At 37.5% G+C, this 20,945-nt stretch overlaps 4 protein-coding genes across 10 annotated transcripts; 3 read left to right on the top strand and 1 right to left on the bottom strand.

The window, feature by feature from the left end:
- The first annotated feature begins 182 nt into the window (after nucleotides 1-182).
- On the top strand, nucleotides 183-3,592 carry emp3a (epithelial membrane protein 3a (MAM blood group)). 4 transcript variants are annotated; one of them, XM_067505858.1, is made up of 6 exons: nucleotides 183-349; nucleotides 511-538; nucleotides 1,106-1,189; nucleotides 1,273-1,375; nucleotides 1,504-1,644; nucleotides 2,050-3,592. In XM_067505858.1, the coding sequence occupies exons 3-6, from the start codon at nucleotides 1,112-1,114 to the stop codon at nucleotides 2,223-2,225; spliced, it is 498 nt and encodes a 165-aa protein (XP_067361959.1). In that variant the 5' UTR covers nucleotides 183-349; nucleotides 511-538; nucleotides 1,106-1,111; the 3' UTR covers nucleotides 2,226-3,592. The 4 variants fall into 4 exon arrangements, with proteins under 4 accessions (XP_067361959.1, XP_067361958.1, XP_067361957.1 ...); XM_067505856.1 differs by having other exon boundaries at nucleotides 184-349; nucleotides 1,078-1,189; nucleotides 2,050-3,588; XM_067505857.1 differs by lacking the exon at nucleotides 511-538 and having other exon boundaries at nucleotides 2,050-3,591.
- A 671-nt stretch (nucleotides 3,593-4,263) lies between these two features.
- On the top strand, nucleotides 4,264-9,550 carry fam83e (family with sequence similarity 83 member E). 3 transcript variants are annotated; one of them, XM_067505852.1, is made up of 8 exons: nucleotides 4,314-5,306; nucleotides 5,665-5,811; nucleotides 6,497-6,621; nucleotides 6,699-7,124; nucleotides 7,585-7,638; nucleotides 7,821-8,001; nucleotides 8,082-8,291; nucleotides 9,008-9,550. In XM_067505852.1, exons 1-8 carry the CDS (start codon nucleotides 4,839-4,841, stop codon nucleotides 9,173-9,175), a joined length of 1,779 nt encoding a protein of 592 aa, XP_067361953.1. In that variant the 5' UTR covers nucleotides 4,314-4,838; the 3' UTR covers nucleotides 9,176-9,550. The 3 variants fall into 3 exon arrangements, with proteins under 3 accessions (XP_067361955.1, XP_067361954.1, XP_067361953.1); XM_067505854.1 differs by lacking the exon at nucleotides 8,082-8,291 and having other exon boundaries at nucleotides 4,264-5,306; XM_067505853.1 differs by lacking the exon at nucleotides 7,585-7,638 and having other exon boundaries at nucleotides 4,310-5,306.
- Nucleotides 9,551-10,130: 580 nt separating this feature from the next.
- On the top strand, nucleotides 10,131-17,741 carry utp3 (UTP3 small subunit processome component). The gene is made up of 16 exons (XM_067503664.1): nucleotides 10,131-10,331; nucleotides 10,647-10,734; nucleotides 12,708-12,764; nucleotides 12,842-12,898; nucleotides 12,993-13,104; nucleotides 13,191-13,259; nucleotides 13,372-13,493; nucleotides 13,580-13,735; nucleotides 13,874-13,945; nucleotides 15,712-15,752; nucleotides 15,836-15,932; nucleotides 16,164-16,301; nucleotides 16,417-16,553; nucleotides 16,625-16,691; nucleotides 17,201-17,308; nucleotides 17,450-17,741. Exons 1-16 carry the CDS (start codon nucleotides 10,315-10,317, stop codon nucleotides 17,537-17,539), a joined length of 1,428 nt encoding a protein of 475 aa, XP_067359765.1. The 5' UTR covers nucleotides 10,131-10,314; the 3' UTR covers nucleotides 17,540-17,741.
- Nucleotides 17,603-20,791, bottom strand: ppcs (phosphopantothenoylcysteine synthetase). 2 transcript variants are annotated; one of them, XM_067503665.1, is made up of 4 exons: nucleotides 20,691-20,791; nucleotides 19,281-19,800; nucleotides 19,085-19,188; nucleotides 17,603-18,433 (listed from the first exon to the last, which is right to left on the bottom strand). In XM_067503665.1, the coding sequence occupies exons 2-4, from the start codon at nucleotides 19,795-19,797 to the stop codon at nucleotides 18,116-18,118; spliced, it is 939 nt and encodes a 312-aa protein (XP_067359766.1). In that variant the 5' UTR covers nucleotides 19,798-19,800; nucleotides 20,691-20,791; the 3' UTR covers nucleotides 17,603-18,115. The 2 variants fall into 2 exon arrangements, with proteins under 2 accessions (XP_067359766.1, XP_067359767.1); XM_067503666.1 differs by lacking the exon at nucleotides 20,691-20,791 and adding an exon at nucleotides 20,439-20,653.
- Between the last annotated feature and the right edge of the window lie 154 nt (nucleotides 20,792-20,945).

Below are 20,945 nucleotides of genomic sequence, written 5' to 3'. Positions count from 1 at the left end.
AGTAATTCATTTAGGCTTGCACAAATATATCATATTTTGGTCCACATTTCAGTGCAGATTGGTTGCAGTATAGCATTTGAGAAAGCGTTCTGAGCTTATGCAGAGGAATGTTATTTTGGTGCTGAGATGGGCCAGATGAGTGATTTGAGGGGGAGGGCAGGGAAACTTTAGAGGAAATGGGTGTTGAGAACTCCTCCTGTGTCGAACTTCATATTCCTCTTCTGTGCCCTTCTCTCTAAAATTTGGAGCTAATACATTTGTGAGATTCTCAGAGCAAAGAAGGACGATATCAGGAACAGAGAAACAGGATCACTTAAAAGTTCAGACTCCAGGGCATTGAAAGTAACAGGTAAAAGATTCATCATACATGTCTTTTGTATTATTATTTATTATATATTTATTAACTTTAACTGAAAAAAATCATCCTAATAAGATGTAGGTCAGATTCAAGATTCGGTTCTTCTGGAGTGATTACAATTTATATGGTTATTACCTTCCTTCTTTCTGTAGCCGGTATTTCAGTGTGTCACATTAACCAGTAAGTAACGAAACACACAAAACACAAAAAATAAAATATTTTTTCTATTAGTTTTTTTACTCTTGTTGAACCTTAGTTTGGTGACAGATTATCATCCCATATACAGATATATAGTTTGCATCCTCATTCATAAAAATAGTTTTCAGAATATACTTGTTTCCAAAGATCACAGGGTGGTGATGTTTTGATGTATTCCTCAGAGATTGGACCAGATCTGGCGATACACTGGAGCCCCCACTGCCCCACACTCCTTTGTCCAACATGCCAGTGGCCAGATAAATGAGCAGAGATTGTTGTGCAGATGTTTAGAGACATGATTAAAGTGCTCAGAGTTTCCTCATGAGGCAGACAGTGTTGCCTATTTCAAACCAATGCCTTTAGAAATCTGCTGGTTATTTTACATGACATGGAGGAAGGGGATGGTTCTTAGCAGTGTCAATTTGTTTATCTTCAGCTACAAAGCTTTTTGCTCCTATATGAAAACAAAAATATTAGCCAAAACTAATTTTATAGTCCATTAAAGAGTTGTTTGTTTGAAGGATACACACACACATCCCTCATCTCCAGGCAGCCATGGTTCTTCTCCTCATATCCCTAACTGTGCTACATCTGGTTACTTTGGCCGTGCTCCTCATTTCCACTCTGGAGAAGGTGAGACTGATGTAAATCAGTGTGGTAGCTCATTTAGTCCCTCTTTTAACCATTTTTTCACTGCTTATCGTTCTTTCTTGCAGTCCTGGTGGATATGGGCTGATTCAGAAATCACAGACCTCTGGTACAATTGCTTCCATGATAATGCCACAAACTCCCAGTTGTGTGCTGCAACCAATGACAATGGTAAATTTGGATTGTTTGTTAGTTGTTGTATTTCCTGTGTTTCAGGTTTGAATGTTTTGAATTCAATATGTTGAATTTTTTTCTTGTGAGTTAGTGTCTTACATTTATTCTCTGACCCGTTCTCCCAGAGTGGCTGCAGTCCGTTCAGGGCCTCATGATCCTCTCTGTAGTATTCTCCTCGACTTCATTCCTAGTCTTTATAGGCCAGCTTTTCACCATGTCTAAAGGAGGACTCTTCTACTTTACAGGCCTCTGCCAGGCCTTTGCAGGTGTCTTGAAAACTCCTACTTTAGTCCACATAAAACTGTTTAAATAAAAACCAGATGGCATTTTATGTTCTTATCCTTTCAAGGGCTTTTAAAGATCTAGTCATTTTATGTAACAAAATAAGGCAAAGGCCTTAATGCTGATAAACACACATGAAAATGATGATTTGTTTTAGGATAAGACTGGTATAACCAACTCAGTTTTACTTATGTAGCACCATTTATGAAGTGCTTCACACCAGCTTTAATCCATCAATATAATAAAATCTAATCAACTTAAATCAATATTGTGTAATGTCAAGATGACAGTGTCATGTGAAATAAATGTATAAATAAAAATGAATAAAAATGTCAACATGGATTTTATAAATGAAAACCTATATAATAATTTGAGTGTTGCTCTTGCAGGTCTCACTGACTTTGCAGCCTGCCTGATCTTCTCCTTCCACATAAAGGAGATCTTAAATGACTCCAAAGATTTGAGCAAAGGACGCTTTGGTTACTGTTTCATCCTGGCATGGCTGTGTGTCCCTCTCCTTCTGGTCAGCGGATTCCTTTATGTCCACCTGCGAAAGAAGCACTGAGCCAACAAACAGAGGCAATCATGTAGAAATAAGGCAACTGAGAATGAAATGTCTCTTTAAATGAAAGAGTTCTGTTTGTTTTCTGACTCGACATCCACCTTGCTGTAAGACACTATCTGAAACTAAACTCAGATAACACTCTCTTATCCTGTAAACTCACAGTAACATGTCACATGAAGGATTCTGACATCAAAGTATTAAGTAATGAATGCATCAGATGTTGAGTTTAATATATGATTGTGAACATGGTTGGAAAATATGAGCACAAATGACATGTTTTTGTATTTTTTACATATCTGTGTTTTACTTATCTCAATGATTTTAATTTTACAACTACAGTCACAAAAAAATTAATGATACTGTTTGCAATTTTCTGGTTTCTGTATAATTGATCATGAAATGTTATCTGATTGTCACAAATATCAACCAAAACAATATTTCTAAGTGACCGCTTATATAGCGCTTTTATCCAAAGCACTTTACTATGTTTCTTCAGACACACACACACACACACACACACACACACACACACACACACACACACACAAGCTCACACACTGATGATAATGGCTGCCATGCAAGGTGCTCACCTCGCCCACCAGAACCAACTTGGGCTTCAGTGTCTTGCCCAATGACACACATACCCAGGAATCGAACCTCTGACCCTGTTGCTGACTGCCTCACCAACTGAGCTCCAGCCGCCCTAAGCTGATAAAAAACAAACAGTCATGTTCTGTTATATCTTCATTGAAAACACCCATTAATCATACAATGGTGGAAAAACTAACAGCAACAGAGTTTTAATAACTGGTTGAACCACTGATTGAGCAGCAATAACCTGAAGAAAGTGCTTCCTGGGGCTGTGGATTAGAGCTCCACAATGTTCAGAAGGCATTTTGGACGATTCTTCTTTGCAGAAGCGCTTCATATCAGCCAAATTCTTAGGACAACTGGTGTAAATGGCTCTTTCAGAGCTTTTCTATAGGATGTGGGGCTCAACCGGGCCACAGCAAAAGGTGGATTTTGTTTCTCTGAAGCCATTCTGTAATAGAGTTACTTTGATGTTTAGGGTCAATGTTGTGCTGCATCATCCAGCTTCTTCTGAGCTTCAGCTTGCAGACAGCCACCTGACATTATCCTGTAGGATACCTTGATAAACATACAGTAGGAATTAATGTTTCCCTTCACAATGGCAGGAGGTCCAGGTGAGAAGGAAGCAAAGCCGGCCCAAATTTTTGGGCTGTCTCAACCTTACACCACTTTTGAGATCAAGTTTTCATGTTGGTAGGAAGTTATGCTTTTAGTCAATCTTTATTTCATATATCCGGACGAGATTTTCCCAGTAGTGTCGTGGAGTGTCGAGATGGTCTTTGGCAAATGTCAGGCTGTATTTACCATAACGTTTATGTTTAATGGGTGTGCTCAATAAAGACATAAAGGATCATAACTGTTTGTGTTTTATTAGCCCAGAAATATTGTGTATGATATTTGTGACCTTGGTGATGATCAGACCACATTTCTTGACCCATTTATGCAGAAACCAGGAAATATCAAACAGTAGTTTTCTTGTGACTGTATTCACCAAATGGCAAACACGTCAGCTTTACCAATGAGTGTTCCCGTGTTTGAAAGGCTGAATCTGTTTTTTTCTGTATTAAGTGCTTTATGTGTAACATAATGAAGAAGTAATCCTCTGCTATAACCCAGTGGTGGTGAAAAGGTGTGCCATCCTTGGATTGTAGTATCCAGTGTGTACTCTAAAGTATGCTCACGATTTCTACAGAACAGAAGAGGAACATGATAACTGATAACAAACCACTTCTGTGGTAACAGAATTTGAAAACAACCTTTCCAAATATATTTACAAATAACCAAAAAAGAAACTGATAGAACTGAACCTGACACCTTCAGATGGGAAGACAGATATATTACAAACCTACCTGTCAGGCTGGACCAGTATAAAACTGAAACTAAGCTAAACAGCAACCTCCTAAATAAATTATATAAGGCAATTTTATTCTTCACACACCTTGCACAGCTCTAAGAAGTATATGTATTATGTATAGACAAAGACAGGTGGAGTAGGGAGTAGTAGTCACTATGTGTGTGAGAATACAATCTCATCATAGAACAATGTCAGTGACAAGGAGTGGAAGTGTTGAGGGAAGATGACAAGCAGCCACAGAGCTTAAGAGAAACACTCGAGGCTGAGAGAGGACACATACTGTCACGGGAGCGAGTTTCACAGTGTTTTAACACAGTGGATTTTTAAGTTTTTTTTTTAGGCTGTTCAAACTGATGCTTTTAAAGCTTGAAGACACTGAGCTTTTCAACAACAAAGCTGAAGAACGTGATATGTGCACTGTATTGAACTCTTTAACCCTATCAAGGCCTTTTCTTACTAAGAAGCAAAGTGAAACTTGTCAAGATTTCTTGCCAACAAGGAAATAGTGGATTGTTTTGCCAAAGGGATGAATGAATTGAGTTGACTTTAAGGGTTGTCCAACTCAGCCGAAGCTAGCAGCACGTAGTGAAGGGTTAAAAGGAGTGCGCTGGCATTCAGAGGAGGAAGAGATGAAGGTCAAACTTACGTATTGATGTTAGGCTGCTGTCATGTCGAACTCCCAGGAGCAGAGCCTTAACGAGGATTTAGTGTTCCTACCAGTGGTCTATACTTCACCAGGATTCCTCCACTGTGAGAAGGAGCGCCAAGGGATTGAGACACTTTTAAGTGCAGGACCAGAGTCCTTCTACACCTCCATTGCCTTAGAGCACTCTGACAGCTTCATTTCTCCTGAGGAGGTCAACCAGATAGCAGGCTGGGCTCAGGACTATCATTTTAACCATCTACAGGGGCAGAGGGAGGAGAATGGAATGGAAGGGAGCTCAGAGATTATGGACTTTTGTTCAACCTATTTTCCTTGCCACACAGACCCACCAACCCCAAGCCTGGAGCTGGGCTGGCCTGAAAAAAGGACCTGCGTTCCGACTGGAAGCATTGCAGTCCACACCAGTCCTCCTGCAGCGGGAGAACCTTCTGTCAGAGAGATCATCAGATGGCATTTACAAACGGCCAGCCAAGTATGCATATATGATATGGATTCACTTCCATGTATTCAATTCATATGTACAGCTATGTATATATAATGATAGAACACATAAAACAGAGAAGTTATGTATTTGGCATTTCTTACACTAAATAACTATATATATATATATATATATATATATATATATATATATATATATATATATATATATATATATATATATATAGTAACTATAAATGTTGTGTTCCTAGTACATAAACTAAACTGCAATGCCTCAAGTTAAACTTCAGAAGTCATTCCTCAAGAGGGAAAATTAATACTGTATTTAAAATTTTATTTTTTGTCCATATGTCTGTTTCTGACTAAGTGACATTTTGTATACTGCACAGGTAATTGCTTTGGTTACTGACAGATTGACAGATCGTTCAATAATTGCTGATTTACACAAGACTGCCTCCCGAGGTGTCCCTATCTACATTATCCTGAACCAAAGGTCCACTGAGGAGAATTTCACACTCAGCCGGCTCATGCATCCAGTGAGTCACCTCCTGCAAATCAGCATGTTTGATGGAGCCATAATTAAAAGTATCATGAAAAGCGTTACTGCATACATTTTTCTGAGAGGTGTCCTTCCTCTGGGCACACTTATGTTAGGAATGTAACACCTGTACCTTTAGCGATACAGCAGAACTAGTTGAACAGCATTAAGTGTTGTCTGTGTTTGTGTATTTCATGTGGGGAAAATGTGCCTGTCGTTGAAAACAAAGTGAAAAAAAATTTGCATTTTACAGTGATCAACGCAGACTCAAGCTGCTACCAGATGCAGCCATCATAACTAAAGTTTTAACTTTCCCTGTGAAATACCTCAGCATGTACAAGATATATTAGCTACAATATTTAATGTGCCAAAACTTCTTGATAATTGGATGTGTTTTTGGTAAATGTGGAACACAACCACACAGCCTATATGGATATACAGTATCTTTTTTAATCTTCAAACTTTTCATCTAACTCCATCAGCATGTAATCATTTGAACATTTCTAATAGTTGTGTTATTATTAAAAACATACTAAACTGACTTTCCTATCAGCCCCAGCTGTACTGTCCTTAGAACCTATTAGCATGTTAGCGTACTCAACAGGCTCAACACTGGTAAACTTGTTAAACCACAACTTTTATTGTAATTCAGTCTTGACTTATTTAAGCTTTTGATCTGGCAGAACATCCGAGTCCGTGTTCTTCAAGGGAGAACCTTTTGTTCGAGGAGGGGAAGAATGGTGGTTGGGGAAATGAAAAACAAGTTCCTACTGGTGGATTTAGAGACAGTTATTCATGGCAGCTACAGGTGGGCAGCCCTGTTATTTCAACTAATTTTGTGTCTCACTTGAAAGTGATGTTACCAGCTGCCTTTGTACCCTGCAGCCTCACGTGGACAGATGCCCACCTGCACCGGCAGCTGATCACTGTATTACGTGGCCCAGTTGTTGACTCATTCGACAGAGAGTTCCGAATGCTTTTTGCTGCTTCGTTTCCTGTACCAGAGAAATGGAGGGCTACAGGCACCTCTCAAGAAATGATTCATCAGATTGAATCCATCTCAGATCCTTGGCTCAAAAACAAACTTTATTTGGAGTCTAAGGTTAACAAACCTCCATCCCCACCCGTTGATTCCTTCCTGGACTGGGAGGAGATGGGAGTTTTCCAGAGACACAGCAGCTTCCATCCTCTCAGTCAACATGAGGTTGTGGCCAATGAAATGCTTCTGCAGAACAACACGCTGTTTGATGAAAACACACTTATTATGGATAATTTTACTTACAATGGAAACCAATTTCTGGATATGAAAAGGTACATGTATCCTCTTGAAGTGAAGATGGAGTGTGTAACGTTTTGGAATATTTTCGTAGTAAAATTGGCTCCTGTGAGCCAGACTCAGTCAGTGATCATTGAACTTTTTGAGCACTGCTCAACATCACTATTCATTCGTAGCATGTTTAAAAAACATATTATTAAAAAAATTCATATTATAGCTTTAAGATGCTTAATATTTTATTTTAGACACATTAAATCCATTGAAACATCTCACATGTTTTTTAATTTTACCTAAAATGTCGCTGCTGTATGCTGCAATTTTTTTAAATAAGTAAGTTTTTGTTTTAAATGTATAATTAACCTCTTTTGACATTTAAACCAAAATGGTGAAATATTTAATCTATTGTTTTATTTTCAGTTTTTTGTTATTCTTTGAGCAATTTAAAATGTCCCTCTCGTTTTATTGTTTTTGCTGATTTGCTTGTGTATTTGAAAGGGAATGTGAAAACAGGTCCTCTGTGACAAGTGCACTAGATGACTCAACGTTCAAGTGAGTCCTGTTACAGCTAATTTCGACATTGGTTATAAATAATGTCATCTCCATGTTTTTTTTATTTTTATAAATTTTGATTATTTTCTTAGCAGCACTCTGCCCTTGCAATCAAACTCATTTATTGGATCATTTATTACTGAAACATCATATGTCAAAGTTATTTATTTCTATCTCTGCAGAGTGGAAGCCAGACAACTCTCCTCAGAGAGGAACAACAATTTAGATGACAGAACAACAATGAGACTTCATGGCAAGACAAAAGAGCCAACTCAGAGAAAACGGTCCTCAAAGAGAGAACCCATTTTGGAGGAGATCAACATAGATGAAACTAGTTCCCCAGTGGACAAAGCACCTTCAAAAGTAAGCAACTGACATTGTCAAAATATTTAACCCTGGAACAAAGCTACTGAGGAAGTTGAGATGATTTTCCCTCTTCACAGAGACCTATAATCCTGAGGGTGCCACAGTATGAGAACCTCAGTCCTTTGAGTGACATTATGAGGAAGGTTAATACTCAGCTGAGCCCTTCAGGTCTGTTCAACAGAGGATCAAAGGCTGCTCTGTCACAAATGAGTCAGTCCATGATGGAACTGAGTGTAGTCAATGCAGATACAAATCCTGGAGTCCCGGAACCAAGATTTAAGGCCACTGTAAGTTTGTCATAGTTCTCTGTGTTTATGAGGGAATGGGGAAAATGAAATGTCATGCAGATGGTTTTGGCTTTAATTGTCGAGGGTTTGACGGTCAACCTCTGCAAATGTTATGGAAAAAAAAACATTTATCAAAGCATATAACCCAGTTAAATGATACTACAATATTGACCGTTGCCCAACCCTAACAAGTGTTGTCAGTGTGTAAATATAACTATAAAAGGCTTAATATTGTTATATAGAGGCAGATATACATAGTATTTAAAAAGAAAATATGATTGTGAAAAACAAAGGAAACATGTTGCCAGTTAAATTTTGACTGATCGTTGTTTGGCTTATTTTATAGCCACACTACCTCAAAGGACAAAATACAGTCATCATTACTTTTCCTTCAGCATATCTGCACTTGCTAATTCAGTGTTAACAAAAGTGATTTCTAGGGCACAGGTTTACTTGAAATGAAGCAGGGTTTATTTCTGGCCCATAATCACAGACTGTGGCCTTTACAACAAGAGTTGGAAGTAGTTCAACCAAAAGGAAATTATCATTCTTTGTCAGACTGGTTAATGTTAAGCGATTTGAGATTGTGGAGGCCATGCAAATATTACCTATGGCAACAAATTAAATAACCCAGGTCGTCTGAATGGTCAAATGAAGTATAATTACTTGAAAATCATATAGCATTTGATTAATGTCAATTTCTTTTTCCTTGGCAGCCTTTTCGCCCAGGTCATATGACTCCTGCTTATGCCCTGATGAAAAATAGGAACGACGACATGAAATCAGTGTTGCACAGACCTCCAAAGACCTCTCTGATTAAAGAGGGTTTGACTCCCCCACATAACTGGAGGAAGCCACTGAAAGAGCGTGAAGTAAAGAAGTGAGAAGTGAGGATGAAAACTTCGGAGTAAAATCTTCTGTCACTGAGGACAGGCAGCTGCCAGCATTGGATAGTTGTGGCCTTTGCAGTGTTAACTAATACAGAATAGACTAAAAACAGACTGTGACTCTGATGAACATATTTTTGTTAATATGCAGGATGTATGCCAGTTTTATATAATAATGTGATATCTCATTGATTTTTTAAATATATTTGACAGTATTTTACATATAGTAACTTTATTTCAGATTATATTTACAGAAATAAAATAGATTGTTCATGTTGATTCAGTAAATAGTATCAGTTTCAGTTGTTGGTTACAAAGTCTGTTGCATGTGTGAAAAAAGGTATTATGTAACTAGACAAATAAATAAAAGGAAAAACCTATGACTGAAAATTGTATTGACTATTATTGTCTATTCTTTATGTAGTAAGAATAGACATTATCATTCCTGTGGTTGTATGTTTGGGAATACGTTAGAAAAATATAATAAGTGCTGAGATTCTTATAGCGCATGTTCTACTAGGAAGTAAAAGTTTTAAAGTACTAACGGGCCAAAGACACAGAGGTTATGTTAAGTTATTAGTGCATTTACACTTTACTTATACATTTTGCAGATAAAGAAACAAGTGTAAGTTGACGGAATCTCTGGCAGATAGACTGGTCAGAATGTTGTAAAATGTCCAAGAAAAAGCAAAAAATAAACAAATAAATAAATAAATAAAACACACTGAAAACAGGGGAAAAACAGAGGAGATTTATAGAAATCATTAGAAAATAAGAAGTCTAATTAATAATGAACTTAGTTAAAAATGCATCTTCCTCAAAGTCCTAGAAGCAAGTTACACAGAAGTTTGATTTTAACCTTTGCACCTAATTTATGCATTGCCTACTCCGGCTCAGCAGGTGGTGGTGCAGCTTTCGTGTCATTTTGTTAACCGCCGCGAAATCGAAAGAAGAAGAAGAAGAAGAAGAAGAAGAAGAAGAAGAAATCGCGGAAGCACATGGCATTTACAATCAGTGTGGAAATTTGCTAATCTACAATATAGTTTTTTTCATGCTGAAAAGTGTTGTTTGTTTCACATTGTAAATTTCCATTCATTTAATTTTGCGTGTAGCAGCCAAGTTTATTAATTTCCATCATGGTTCGAGCAAAAAGGTGAGTTCAGCTAAAGTTAGCTGTTTCAATGCGATTGTTTTAACCTAACGTTAACTTCTCTGCTGTTTAATTGTGTTCATTAGCACGTGTTAGAGCAATATGTATGTATTTAGCTCTCACCCAGGACCCATATGTTTCCCACTGGGGCCCAGAGGATCCTTCAGATGTGCATTTCTGTGAAAGACATAAACGTTATGAAATGTCTTTCATCTAGGAAAAATAACGTTGGAGTTAAATGATATAATCATCATATAAGTGTTAAGCGCTGCAGAGCAGAAATGTAAAAAGATCTGACCCCTTTGCTTTGCTGCTCAGAGGAAAATCGGTGCAAAGGCCAAAAAAGACACAACATTATGATGAAGATGATCCTGAAGCCTACAAGGAAATGCCTGTCCCAGACAAGGTAATAGGACTGCTGTTTCAGGGTATCTACAAGCTATAAAATATCTTCTTTTTTTTCTTTCTTTTTTTTACAGTGGTTTTAATCATTTTCTTCTTTTACACAAATGATGAGATGAAATTAATGAATGAAATGACGAACTTGTTGTAGTAATTTTAATGATGCATCTCATTATGATGTCAACCATATTTTGTAAAAGGGAGCTGTTAAATCATCATAAATTAAGTGTTAAAAAAAACATTCACCTTTTTATAATACATGTGCCCACTATCAGTTTCTCAGTTATTTATCTAAACATCTAGTTATGTGATATGATGGTTTGTTTGTTTTTTCTTTTAAATTAAATACATTTCTGATTTGCCAGAAGCTAAAGTTCTAAGTTGAAATCATAGCTTTGGATTCTAAGTTGCAATATAAGGTTGTTCATTGATTGATTTGTTGTGGGCCTTGCAGAAAACAAGAGAATTACAGTTGTGCTCCAAGTTTACATAGCCATGTGTACCATTCTTTAAAGAAAACATGAGTGATCAGGCAAAATACATTTATTTTAAATGGGATTTAAATTAAACTATGTGGCATATCAAAATAGCACCACTATTAAACAAAACATAACTTTAGAGAAAATACTGAGATTGTCCCTGTTTAAAATTTTGCATACCTTTAATTTTTAATACTGTGTGTTGCTCCTTTTAGCATCATTAACACCTTGTAATCTTTTTTGATAGTTGTAGATGAGGCACTTTATTTTCTAAGATGGTAAAGTTTCCATTCTTCTTGGCAAAAAGCCTTCAGGTCCTTTGGATTCTTGGGCCGTTTTGCATGAACTGCACGTTTGTGATCTCCCCAAAGTGGCTCAATTGTATTGAGGTCAAGAGAATGTGATGGCCAGCACCTTCACTTTTTTCTTTTGTAGCCAATACTGGATCAACTTGGTCTTTTGTTTTGGATCATTTTCATGTTGGAAATGTCCAAGTGCGTCCCATGTGCAGTTTCTGGGCTGATGATTGCAGACTGTCTTCCAGTATTTTCTGATAACATGCTGTATTCATTACCATCAATTTTGACTTACTTCCTTTGGATACTGTAGCTTACACACCCCCAAAATATTAAAGATCCACCTCCATGCTTCACAGTAGGGATGTACTTTTCATCATAAGCCTTTTTAACTCCTCTTCAAATATAACATTTATGGTTGTAACTATAAAGTTAAATTTTGGTCTCATCACTCCAAATGACATTTTCCCAGAAGGTTTAAGGCTTGTCCAGGTACCGTTTGCCATATTGTAAGTGTGCTGTTATGTAACATGGGCACAATAATTGCTGTCTTCTAGCAAGTCGACAGTGCAGCCCATTTTTCTTCATTTGCCTCTTTATTGTGCTTCTTGAAACAACCACACCACTTTTCTGTAGAGAAGCCTGTATGCCAGCTGAAGTTATTTATGGGTTTTTCTTTGCATCCTAAACAATTTTCCTGACAGTTGTAACTAAAATTTGTGTTAGTCTGCTTGAACGTGGCTTGGAGTCAACCGAACCTCTCATTTTTCAATTCTTGTACATAGTAGTTTGAACACTACTGACTGGCATTTCCAATTTTTTTTAAATCCTTTTTCCTGTTTAACCACCTTCTCTCACAGGTCCTTTTGACAGTTCAGTTGCTTTCCACATGGCTCAGAATTCAGCAAAGTCAGAGACTTGCTGACATTTTATACCTAGACCATAATTACAAGCAAACAATATTTCACAAATTTTACCAGGGTCTTTAAACTTATGAGCACAACTGTACCTTTGGTCGTACTTATTGAACTTGCCTGAATTAATTGCTTTGGTTGTTGCAAACAGAAAATTTAATTTAGAAATAACAGTATATACAGGGGCACCAAAAAACAAAAAGCGTGACTTTGTATTTGTAAAGTGAAATATTATAATATGTATCCATAGATCGACTCGGCTTTTCTCTCTCTATACCTGCCTTTCAGAAATCATTGCAGTACACAAAGGACAAAATTGACGAGTTTCACGATGAGAAGATTGCAGTAAGTGTTAAGTCATTAGTGGTTTTGTGGTGTTTGTTCTGTTTTAGATGTTCCCTCACTTTTCTTTTTCGGCGTAGAAACTTCTTGCCCGTGGCATTCAAATGGAGAGTGATTCAGAGGAAATAGATGATGAGGTAATGGACTTTTTAATTTGTCTATTTGTTTGGATTTACCCTCAGAATATGAATTTAGCCCAGGAGCAACTTCAAACACATCTGAATTTCACAGGAAGAAGTAATGGCCCTGGATGATTCTGAGTCAGAGCATGAGGAAGAAGATGATAATCATGATGAAGAGGGGACAGATATGGAAAGTGATCTAGAGGAGAAAAACGAGGAAGGTAAACATTAAAAACATCAGTCTGTGTTCAGTTTGGGTCTCACAAAACATTATTGTTTTAACTGTAATTTATGATGTTTTTCCTAGACCTTCCTAATGAACTGGCATGGGGCACCAAGAAGAAGATGTACTACGAGTCTGATTATGTAACCACCAGTAAGCATCTTTTCTAGCCACAATTATTATTTAGGGAAGTTACGTTTGTTGTATGTATGGCTAGTCTTTACTTGTGCAACATTTTTGCTACGTGATAATTGTGTTATGACAGAAGGGAAATCACAAGAGGAGTTGGAGGCAGAAGAACAAGAGGAAGAAGCAGAGGCTAAAACAATCCAAAAACGTTTAGCTGAAAATCTGAGTGAGGAGGATTACGACTTAAACTTTTTTCAGGTATTGTTTCAATTTTTCTTCTAAACCTGTAGTCAAGTCCACAAATCTTTTCTTGTTGATGTTTTTCAGTGTCTTTATAAATACAGGAATTTGCTGTCGAGGAGAAGGATGAAAAGAAGACTGCAGAAAATCAAGAGAGGATTGTAAAAGACCTGAAGCAGATGTCACAGAAGGAAAAAATGAAAATTTTAAAGAAGGAATCACCCGAGCTGCTTGAACTTACTCAGGACTTCAAAGCAAAGGTAAAACACACACAGAGACACACAATTCACTTGTATGTAAAACATCAGATTTTATGGGCCTTAGGTTTTATTCATAGTTAAAACAGACCAACGTTAAACAGATGTGAATTATTTCTGTTTCTGCATGCATGTGTGCAGCTTTCTGAACTGAAGAATGAGCTGCATCCTCTTGTACAGATGGTCAAGGATGGAAAGATCCCACCAGGCAAAGTGAGTACATTTAGCTTAATTTGTAGCTGTGAATAATTCAGCAGACATAAAATTTAGAAGATTTAAGAAGTACATAGCTCTTTGTCGTTATTAGGCCAATAATTGCTCTGCAATTAATACACATAACCAGTATTTAAATCACACGATTAAGACAAAAGGCTGCAGTGGGGTGAAGTTAAATGCATGGACAGTTCTACCATGTTGCCTTTGGTTTTGTTTTTTATAATACAAAAAAAAAAAAAAATTTTATATATATATATATATATATATTTTTTTTTTTTATTTTTTTTCTCTTCAGTTACCTAAAGCTACTATATACAACTTTTGGGAATCAATGTATAGCATGAGCAGTCAATATATTTGCTGTAAGGTCCTTCAGGTATTAGTTGTTAAGAAACTACATTAATTATGAAGATATGAAACACAAGATTATTGACCTTTTTCTTATAAGCAGGGTGAGTCTTATTCAGGAACATTTTGAAGTGAATATCATGCTGCTTCTGCTACTGTTGTTCAGAGTCTGGGTCACATTAGAGTTTGACAGTAGCTCTCTGTTACATTTACACTGGCAAAAAATCGCCTACACAGTTTTTATTATTTTTGTGGGTTTTATTCAGTCACAGGGTTGTAAATGAATCACAAAACAAAAAGTGAATAACACTGTATTTTAGGTATTTTTTGAGCACAGAATAATGTCTCAAATGAAACTTGCATTATAGACTTTAGTTTCATCAAAAATGCTGCGCATTATAGCATTACCTGCCCGACAAATCTGTGCCACTTTACTGACCAGTATTTCCAAAAAGTTAAGTGCAGATGCTCTTAAATTAATGCATCTCCCTCCCAGGTGTTCTTAACAACTTTAAAACAAGTTCATGTCTTGTCAATAGTATCAGTTTATATTTGGCCCTTCCTGAATAGGGAGAGTGACCGGTCATTTTCAGTGTAATTTCGAACTAAAAATGGCTAAATATGTGATTCTTTGTCTTGAGAAAAGAAGGTTATTCTCAACAAGACATAACCAAGAAACGGAAGATTTGTTTAAAAGGTCTAGTCACTAGTCACAAAAGACACAGGGCCAAAATCAGATGCTGTACTGCTGTTGAATTGGCTGCATTTTTGAATAAAACAAGAGAGAAATCAGTGTGAAAAAGATGACAGATGCCTGCCTAAAACCATTCTTGAAGCATGGAGGTGGAAATGTGATGATCAATCCCCAGATCTGAACCCCATATGGTAGAAAATGGACCTGGTAGAATTAGGCAACATTCCCCAACCAGGACCTTTGGGAAGTGCTGCAGAAGCCATGGTAGGAAATCACATCTGAATATCTGCAAAAACTGATCAGTAGAATGAAAGATGTGACACAATTGAATGAAACAGTTATTGCTGCAAAAGGAAGTTTTGTTAATGCAAGTAATGCTTAACATAGAAATTTCATTTGACTATTATTTTATCCAAAAATATGCTTAAAAATAATTGTTTTTTGATCCATTTACAACTATTTGAATAAAATTACCAAAAGATAGTAAAAACAGAGAACGTTGTAAACCTTTTTTATGCCACTGTATATATGTTTGGAATCCCATTTTTACAGCCAACAGTACATGGTGCAGATTCATCAACCATGATCATGATTAGGCTTTAAAATAACAATCATCACACCAATAATTTTTCTGTATTAGATTGTCACTGCTAATACTAGAATTATAAATGATCAGTTGTAGCATTTGTGATTCTATCTTTGGTCTTCTTCTTTTTCAAAGGGTGCTGACTACCTGAAGACAAAGCAGCAACTTTATCTTAAGTAAGTTGTAATGTAATTGTATGTACATGATCATGCCACTGTCTTTGTACTGAATAGAGACTAATGTTTGTTTCCTCACACAGTTACTGTACAAACATCAGTTTCTACTTGATACTGAAAGCAAAACGAATCCCAGCACATAATCATCCTGTGATTGAAAGACTGCTCACCTATAGAAATGTAAGTTAAGTTCAAATTGTTGTATTTGAAATCTTTTAACCAGCAGTCCAGAAAATTGTATATGCACCATTTTGATTGGACAGCATATGTCACACTTTTTGGCATTGGTTAATACTTGAGATAACCCGTCACACTAACATTATCATAGGACATATAGTATCGTAAAATATCCTCTTAATGACCATATCTACAATTCTCTATTCTACTGACTTTTAAAACATCTGCCTACAGCTCATCAATGAACTAGGAGCAGTGGATGCTCGGCTCGTTCCAGAGTTTCGCAGTTTACTTGCTGGTGATGAGAAAAACAAGGCTGTCAGAAAGCCAGCGGAGGGTCAGAAGAGCAGAGTTGCCAGTAAAAAGGAAAAAGTGAGAGGGTTTTTCAGAGAACCTGCATTTACAGACCCGAACAACATCCTCGATTTAATTTGTTGCAAATGTCTAACTTGGATTATGAAAACTAATGAGTGCATGCTGTTTGAAGGCTTCTGGAGAAACTATGGCAAAAGTTAAAGAGGATTCAGACTCTGAGCTGGACGAAGAGGCGGCTTTGCGTTTCTACAGAGACATGGAGGAGCGGTTGAAATTAAAAAGAAAGGGCAATAACTCCGAAGCTGAACAGTAAGTATAATTATTGTCTTTAAATTGGGATAAAACCAACATGGGTCTGATAAATTGTAAATGGGTTGCAGGTTGAAGGAGACTGAAAATGAGGAGGAAGAGCTGGATCCAGATGCCAAGAGAGGAATTACTTACCAGGTACTAATCTTGATTGGAGAAAGTGCTCCATATTCACTAATAACAGAGCACCATCAGATAGATCAAGATAGACATTTGTCAGGAATAAAATAAGAATCCTTGACCATGAAGAGAACAATGTACTGCAAGCCGCATTTTATACTAGTTTCACATTCCAGAACTGATCATTTTAAATGTATAACATTTAAACAGGCTTACATTTAGTCTTGTAACAGCACAGGCTTTCTCTATATGCGCATGTTGCCACATTTGGGAAGGCAAATTTCAAGAGTAAAATGTACACTTGACTATTTGTGACATGAGGGCACCACCTGTTGGATGGTCTCAGGAACGTGATATGATAAAACAAATGCCTCTATCACCACACCCATCTACTTGCTTGACTCATTCTTCATTATACTCTTAAGGAATTACATTTCATTTTAATATATGGTGCCCCTTATACAGTAATGTGTTTCATACCACTTGTCTACACTTACTGTAATTATGTTAACTCACCAATTTCACAGATGGCTAAGAACAAGGGTCTGACACCAAAGAGGAAGAAAATTGACCGTAATCCCAGAGTCAAGCACAGAGAGAAATTCAGACGAGCCAAAATCCGCAGGAAGGGCCAGGTTTGTATTTTAAATGTCATTTATTTATTTTTAGTACAATTAAGTTAGGAAAAAGCCTTTTAGAAGATGTATGTATGCTTAGTTTGACTCAAGCATTTAAGAAATGTGCATAATGAGACTGAGACTGTTTTTATTCACCAGGTGCGTGAGGTTCGACGGGAGGAGACCAGATACAGTGGAGAGTTATCTGGTATTCGTGCAGGGATCAAGAAGAGTATCAAACTTAAGTAACCAAGAGAATACAAAATATGCTGCCAAGTGTATTCTTTGAAATGGAAAAACAAAACACCAATGGAGTATACATATAATTGTTTATTATTTGATGACTTGTAGTAAATAATCACATTCAACTGTCAGTCATTGTTGTAGACCAGACATAAACAAGTCTGTCTTGAATTTCTTCACAATGTGAATAAAGATTTTAACTGTCAAACTGAGCATTGTCTGTGTACTGAAACAGCTTTTCAACTCTAGAGACCTACATTACATTAGTCATTTTGCAAATTCTTTTATCCATAGAAACTTACAAGTGAGAACACACATGGGGGGGGCAACATAGGATTCAGTGTCCAGCAAAAATACATGGCCAGGAGAAACTACACCTGCGCTTCGTGGATGATTGCAATTCCCCAATTTTTTGAACAGGTAAAGGGAGGAAATTAGGATAATACTAATAATATACAAAAAAGAAAAAACAGTAACTTGTCAATAGAACAGGCAAGTAATAATTAGACCAAACTCCTAATTGGATAAAAGCCCATATACAACTAAAACAAGCATCACTGACTAAAGTGCAGACAAAATTACTTACTGAGTTATAAACTTGTTGTGTGCCGATGTGAGGGTGCTCACTATCCTCTCTTCTATTTCTATGTCATTTCTCAAATCCTCCTCTGTGAGGGTAACTTCAGCTTGAGTCTCAGGGGTCACCACCACCACGTAACCCCGTCTAGACTCCAGAACGTTGGCTACGACCACCTGGTGCCTGTAGGTTTCCAGAGCCCGTCGAGCCTTTTCTAGCAGAATTGTTGCATCTGTCTCCAGCTTAAAAGATACAACAAATGCCTGAGGTGCCCAGTCCTTCACCAATGGGGACAGTATCTTAGGCACCATGTTCAAGCTGAGCTGAAAGAAGATCCATGTAATTAATAACTAAATGTCTACAGCTGCACACAGTGTTTTTGTGCTGGGGGGGTAGGGATTTAGAGCATATCCCAAGTGTCACTGGATGAAAGGAAAAATCACCAGTGTAACTTAGGGCCAACACAGAGAGAAATACAAAGGCAGACCATTCACTCTCACATTCACACCTACAGGCAATTTAAACTAACAAGAATGTCATTGGACTATGGGAGGAAACCTATGCATGTGTGGGGAGAACATGCAAATTCCACACAAGCCTCATCTGGCAGGTAGTCGAACCTGCCAAAAGCATAAGTGTAGGATAAAATTTGGAACGTGAAAAAGGCACTAAATCAAAAGTTAAGGGATACCCAAAGTCAAAGTCAAAAAAATCTATCTACTAATAGTGAGATATTTAATTAAACTGTGCCAATAGAAGAAATGTTAGGGGATCATCAGAGTAAGTGGAATTATTGGCTGGGGACACAAAATGTCTGTGCAAAATATGGCAGTACCTCCTGTAGTGGACATGTCTGCACCAAAGTGGTACACTGGCCCACAGGCTAGTATCTTTTTGTTGTGCAGCTGACTAAAATAAATAAATAAATATGTTGCACATATAGCAGTATTTGCTGGAATGATTAGTTCACTCACTTGCAGAGGTCCATCAGAAGACTGGATTTTGTGTTCAGGCATCTCAGATGATGGTATATAAAAATCAGACACAGCAGCAGCCAAGTAAAACATAGCCTTGGATCCTAAGTGCAAAATAAACATTTGAGGGCAAGATATGAACACATAGTTTGATAAAAGCCATAGCTTTAACCTGTAAGATTTAGTTAATCTGTACCTAGTGTGCTGAGTGCCTGTGCAGCTGTTTTGAGCAGATGCAGATACTCTGACAAAGTGTTGAACTCAATGGGCAGAAGAAGCTCGCTGTCTTTTACTTCCTGGTATCGCTTCAGCACCTTGGTAATGTTCGGAAGCACCTGCTGGTTAACCACTACATCACCAGTGCTCCCAGTGAACTGCAGGGCATCCAGCATGTTTATGGTTGAGAATGTACGAGTGTAAGGGTACAGAGAGCGATGCCTGTGTAAGAAGATGATGGCATAGCCGGCATCTAAGAAATACTCTGCTGAAGAGGCTCCTCGTCTGCCACTGCTGAAGTTATCGAGAAAGCGAACAGTGCGGGACTCCAGAGGTACTTTGGTACCTCCTGATGTGATGAGAACCACCCTGCGACCTGCTGCTGCATGACCAATGGCAAAAGCAGACATTTTCTCTCCAACCTCATTGATATGGGAGGGAATAGCAAATTCTTCAGCTAACTTCCCATCAATTGAAGATAGTCTAGGTTTAGCCATTACCTGATGGGAGAAAGGAAGATAAAACATTGGTAAAGAAGATGAAATTTAGTTGTATAGTGATGGAAAATATTAGTCAGAATGTCAGAACTGTGTTTAAAGGGGAACTTTTGCCTATCAACATCATCCTCTGTGGGTATGAAGGGAGACTATAGTCTAAGAAAGAAAGAACTTTCTTAATACTATAGTCTAAAAAATCTGAATCCCAGAGGTGTTTATTACCTTTTGAAATGGTTTATACTCATTACTCTGCAAATTCTAATGTTCAACCAAGGACATAACAACTCCTTTATGATGGGTGACACAGAGTGAATGACTACAGATTTGAAGGTGCAGATAAATCAGATCAAAAGGCATAATACTGAGAGGTCAATGTCAAGGTTCCTCACGGGATTATTAATAAAATACTAAATACTAATATGCTTGAATTAGAAGCATACAAGAAGTGCTGTGTATGACTTCAAGAAACCAAGCTGAGATATCAGGAAATCAATGAGGTGAACAATAAACCGAAATACACCACTCAGCCCCAAAATACTCCACTGTGAAAAGGCTTTAAGATACATGGACAAGATAAGTACACTTCAAAATCACAGTTACTTAAAATTACAATATTGCCTGGGTCTAATGCTAATCCTTACAAGTGCATGTCCTTAACAGCTGATCCTCGACCGTCACTTTTAGCGTAATAAAGCTTCATTTGTTGGAACTGATGTGCCCAGCAACAAAACACGAAGCGGACACTTTCTGAATGTATCCGCAAAAGCGTCGGCTCTCTTACAACGTAACACAACACAATGACAACATGGTTACTTTCGCTGTAATAATCCGCGAAACAGAAAGGGACACTTTTATTATAATAACACGCAGTATGAAAGTGTGAAATGCCCTACTTCATATTCTGGTGTTCTTCTTAGCTGGCAGCTTTTTAAGTACTTCAGCCCTTCCCGAAACCACTGAGCTGCATTCGTTGGTGTTTATCACTGTAGGAGAAGCCCGTCAGCGCCTCTCGTGGTCGTAAACGATCCTGCCACCGACACACTCTTGGAACCAGCAGTGCGTCATTGACTTTCTCACTTTCATATGAAGTGTCACATTTTGTGAAACATTAGCATCACCAGACGGAGTCACAGACGACACGGGGAATT

The sequence above is a fragment of the Channa argus genome, chromosome 5 (genome assembly GCF_033026475.1).
Source record: "Channa argus isolate prfri chromosome 5, Channa argus male v1.0, whole genome shotgun sequence".
Classification (NCBI taxonomy): Eukaryota; Metazoa; Chordata; class Actinopteri; order Anabantiformes; family Channidae; genus Channa; species Channa argus.
Note: the sequence above shows the minus strand (reverse complement) of the source record. Positions and strands in the feature narration are given on the sequence as shown.

Excerpts from the sequence above, each read along its gene's own strand:
- emp3a (XM_067505858.1), top strand. The coding sequence starts at position 1,112 with ATGGTTCTTCTCCTCATATCCCTAACTGTGCTACATCTGGTTACTTTG. Across the intron at positions 1,190-1,272 it reads TCATTTCCACTCTGGAGAAG|TCCTGGTGGATATGGGCTGA; the intron begins GTGAGACTGATG and ends TCTTTCTTGCAG. Across the intron at positions 1,376-1,503 it reads TGCTGCAACCAATGACAATG|AGTGGCTGCAGTCCGTTCAG; the intron begins GTAAATTTGGAT and ends CCGTTCTCCCAG.
- fam83e (XM_067505852.1), top strand. The coding sequence starts at position 4,839 with ATGTCGAACTCCCAGGAGCAGAGCCTTAACGAGGATTTAGTGTTCCTA. Across the intron at positions 5,307-5,664 it reads ATTTACAAACGGCCAGCCAA|GTAATTGCTTTGGTTACTGA; the intron begins GTATGCATATAT and ends TATACTGCACAG. Across the intron at positions 5,812-6,496 it reads TCAGCCGGCTCATGCATCCA|AACATCCGAGTCCGTGTTCT; the intron begins GTGAGTCACCTC and ends TTGATCTGGCAG.
- utp3 (XM_067503664.1), top strand. Across the intron at positions 12,765-12,841 it reads TTCACGATGAGAAGATTGCA|AAACTTCTTGCCCGTGGCAT; the intron begins GTAAGTGTTAAG and ends TTTTCGGCGTAG. Across the intron at positions 16,302-16,416 it reads TTGCCAGTAAAAAGGAAAAA|GCTTCTGGAGAAACTATGGC; the intron begins GTGAGAGGGTTT and ends TGCTGTTTGAAG.
- ppcs (XM_067503665.1), bottom strand. The coding sequence starts at position 19,797 with ATGGCTAAACCTAGACTATCTTCAATTGATGGGAAGTTAGCTGAAGAA. Across the intron at positions 19,189-19,280 it reads ACAGGCACTCAGCACACTAG|GATCCAAGGCTATGTTTTAC; the intron begins GTACAGATTAAC and ends TTTTGCACTTAG. Across the intron at positions 18,434-19,084 it reads CTTCTGATGGACCTCTGCAA|CTCAGCTTGAACATGGTGCC; the intron begins GTGAGTGAACTA and ends ATCTTCTTTCAG.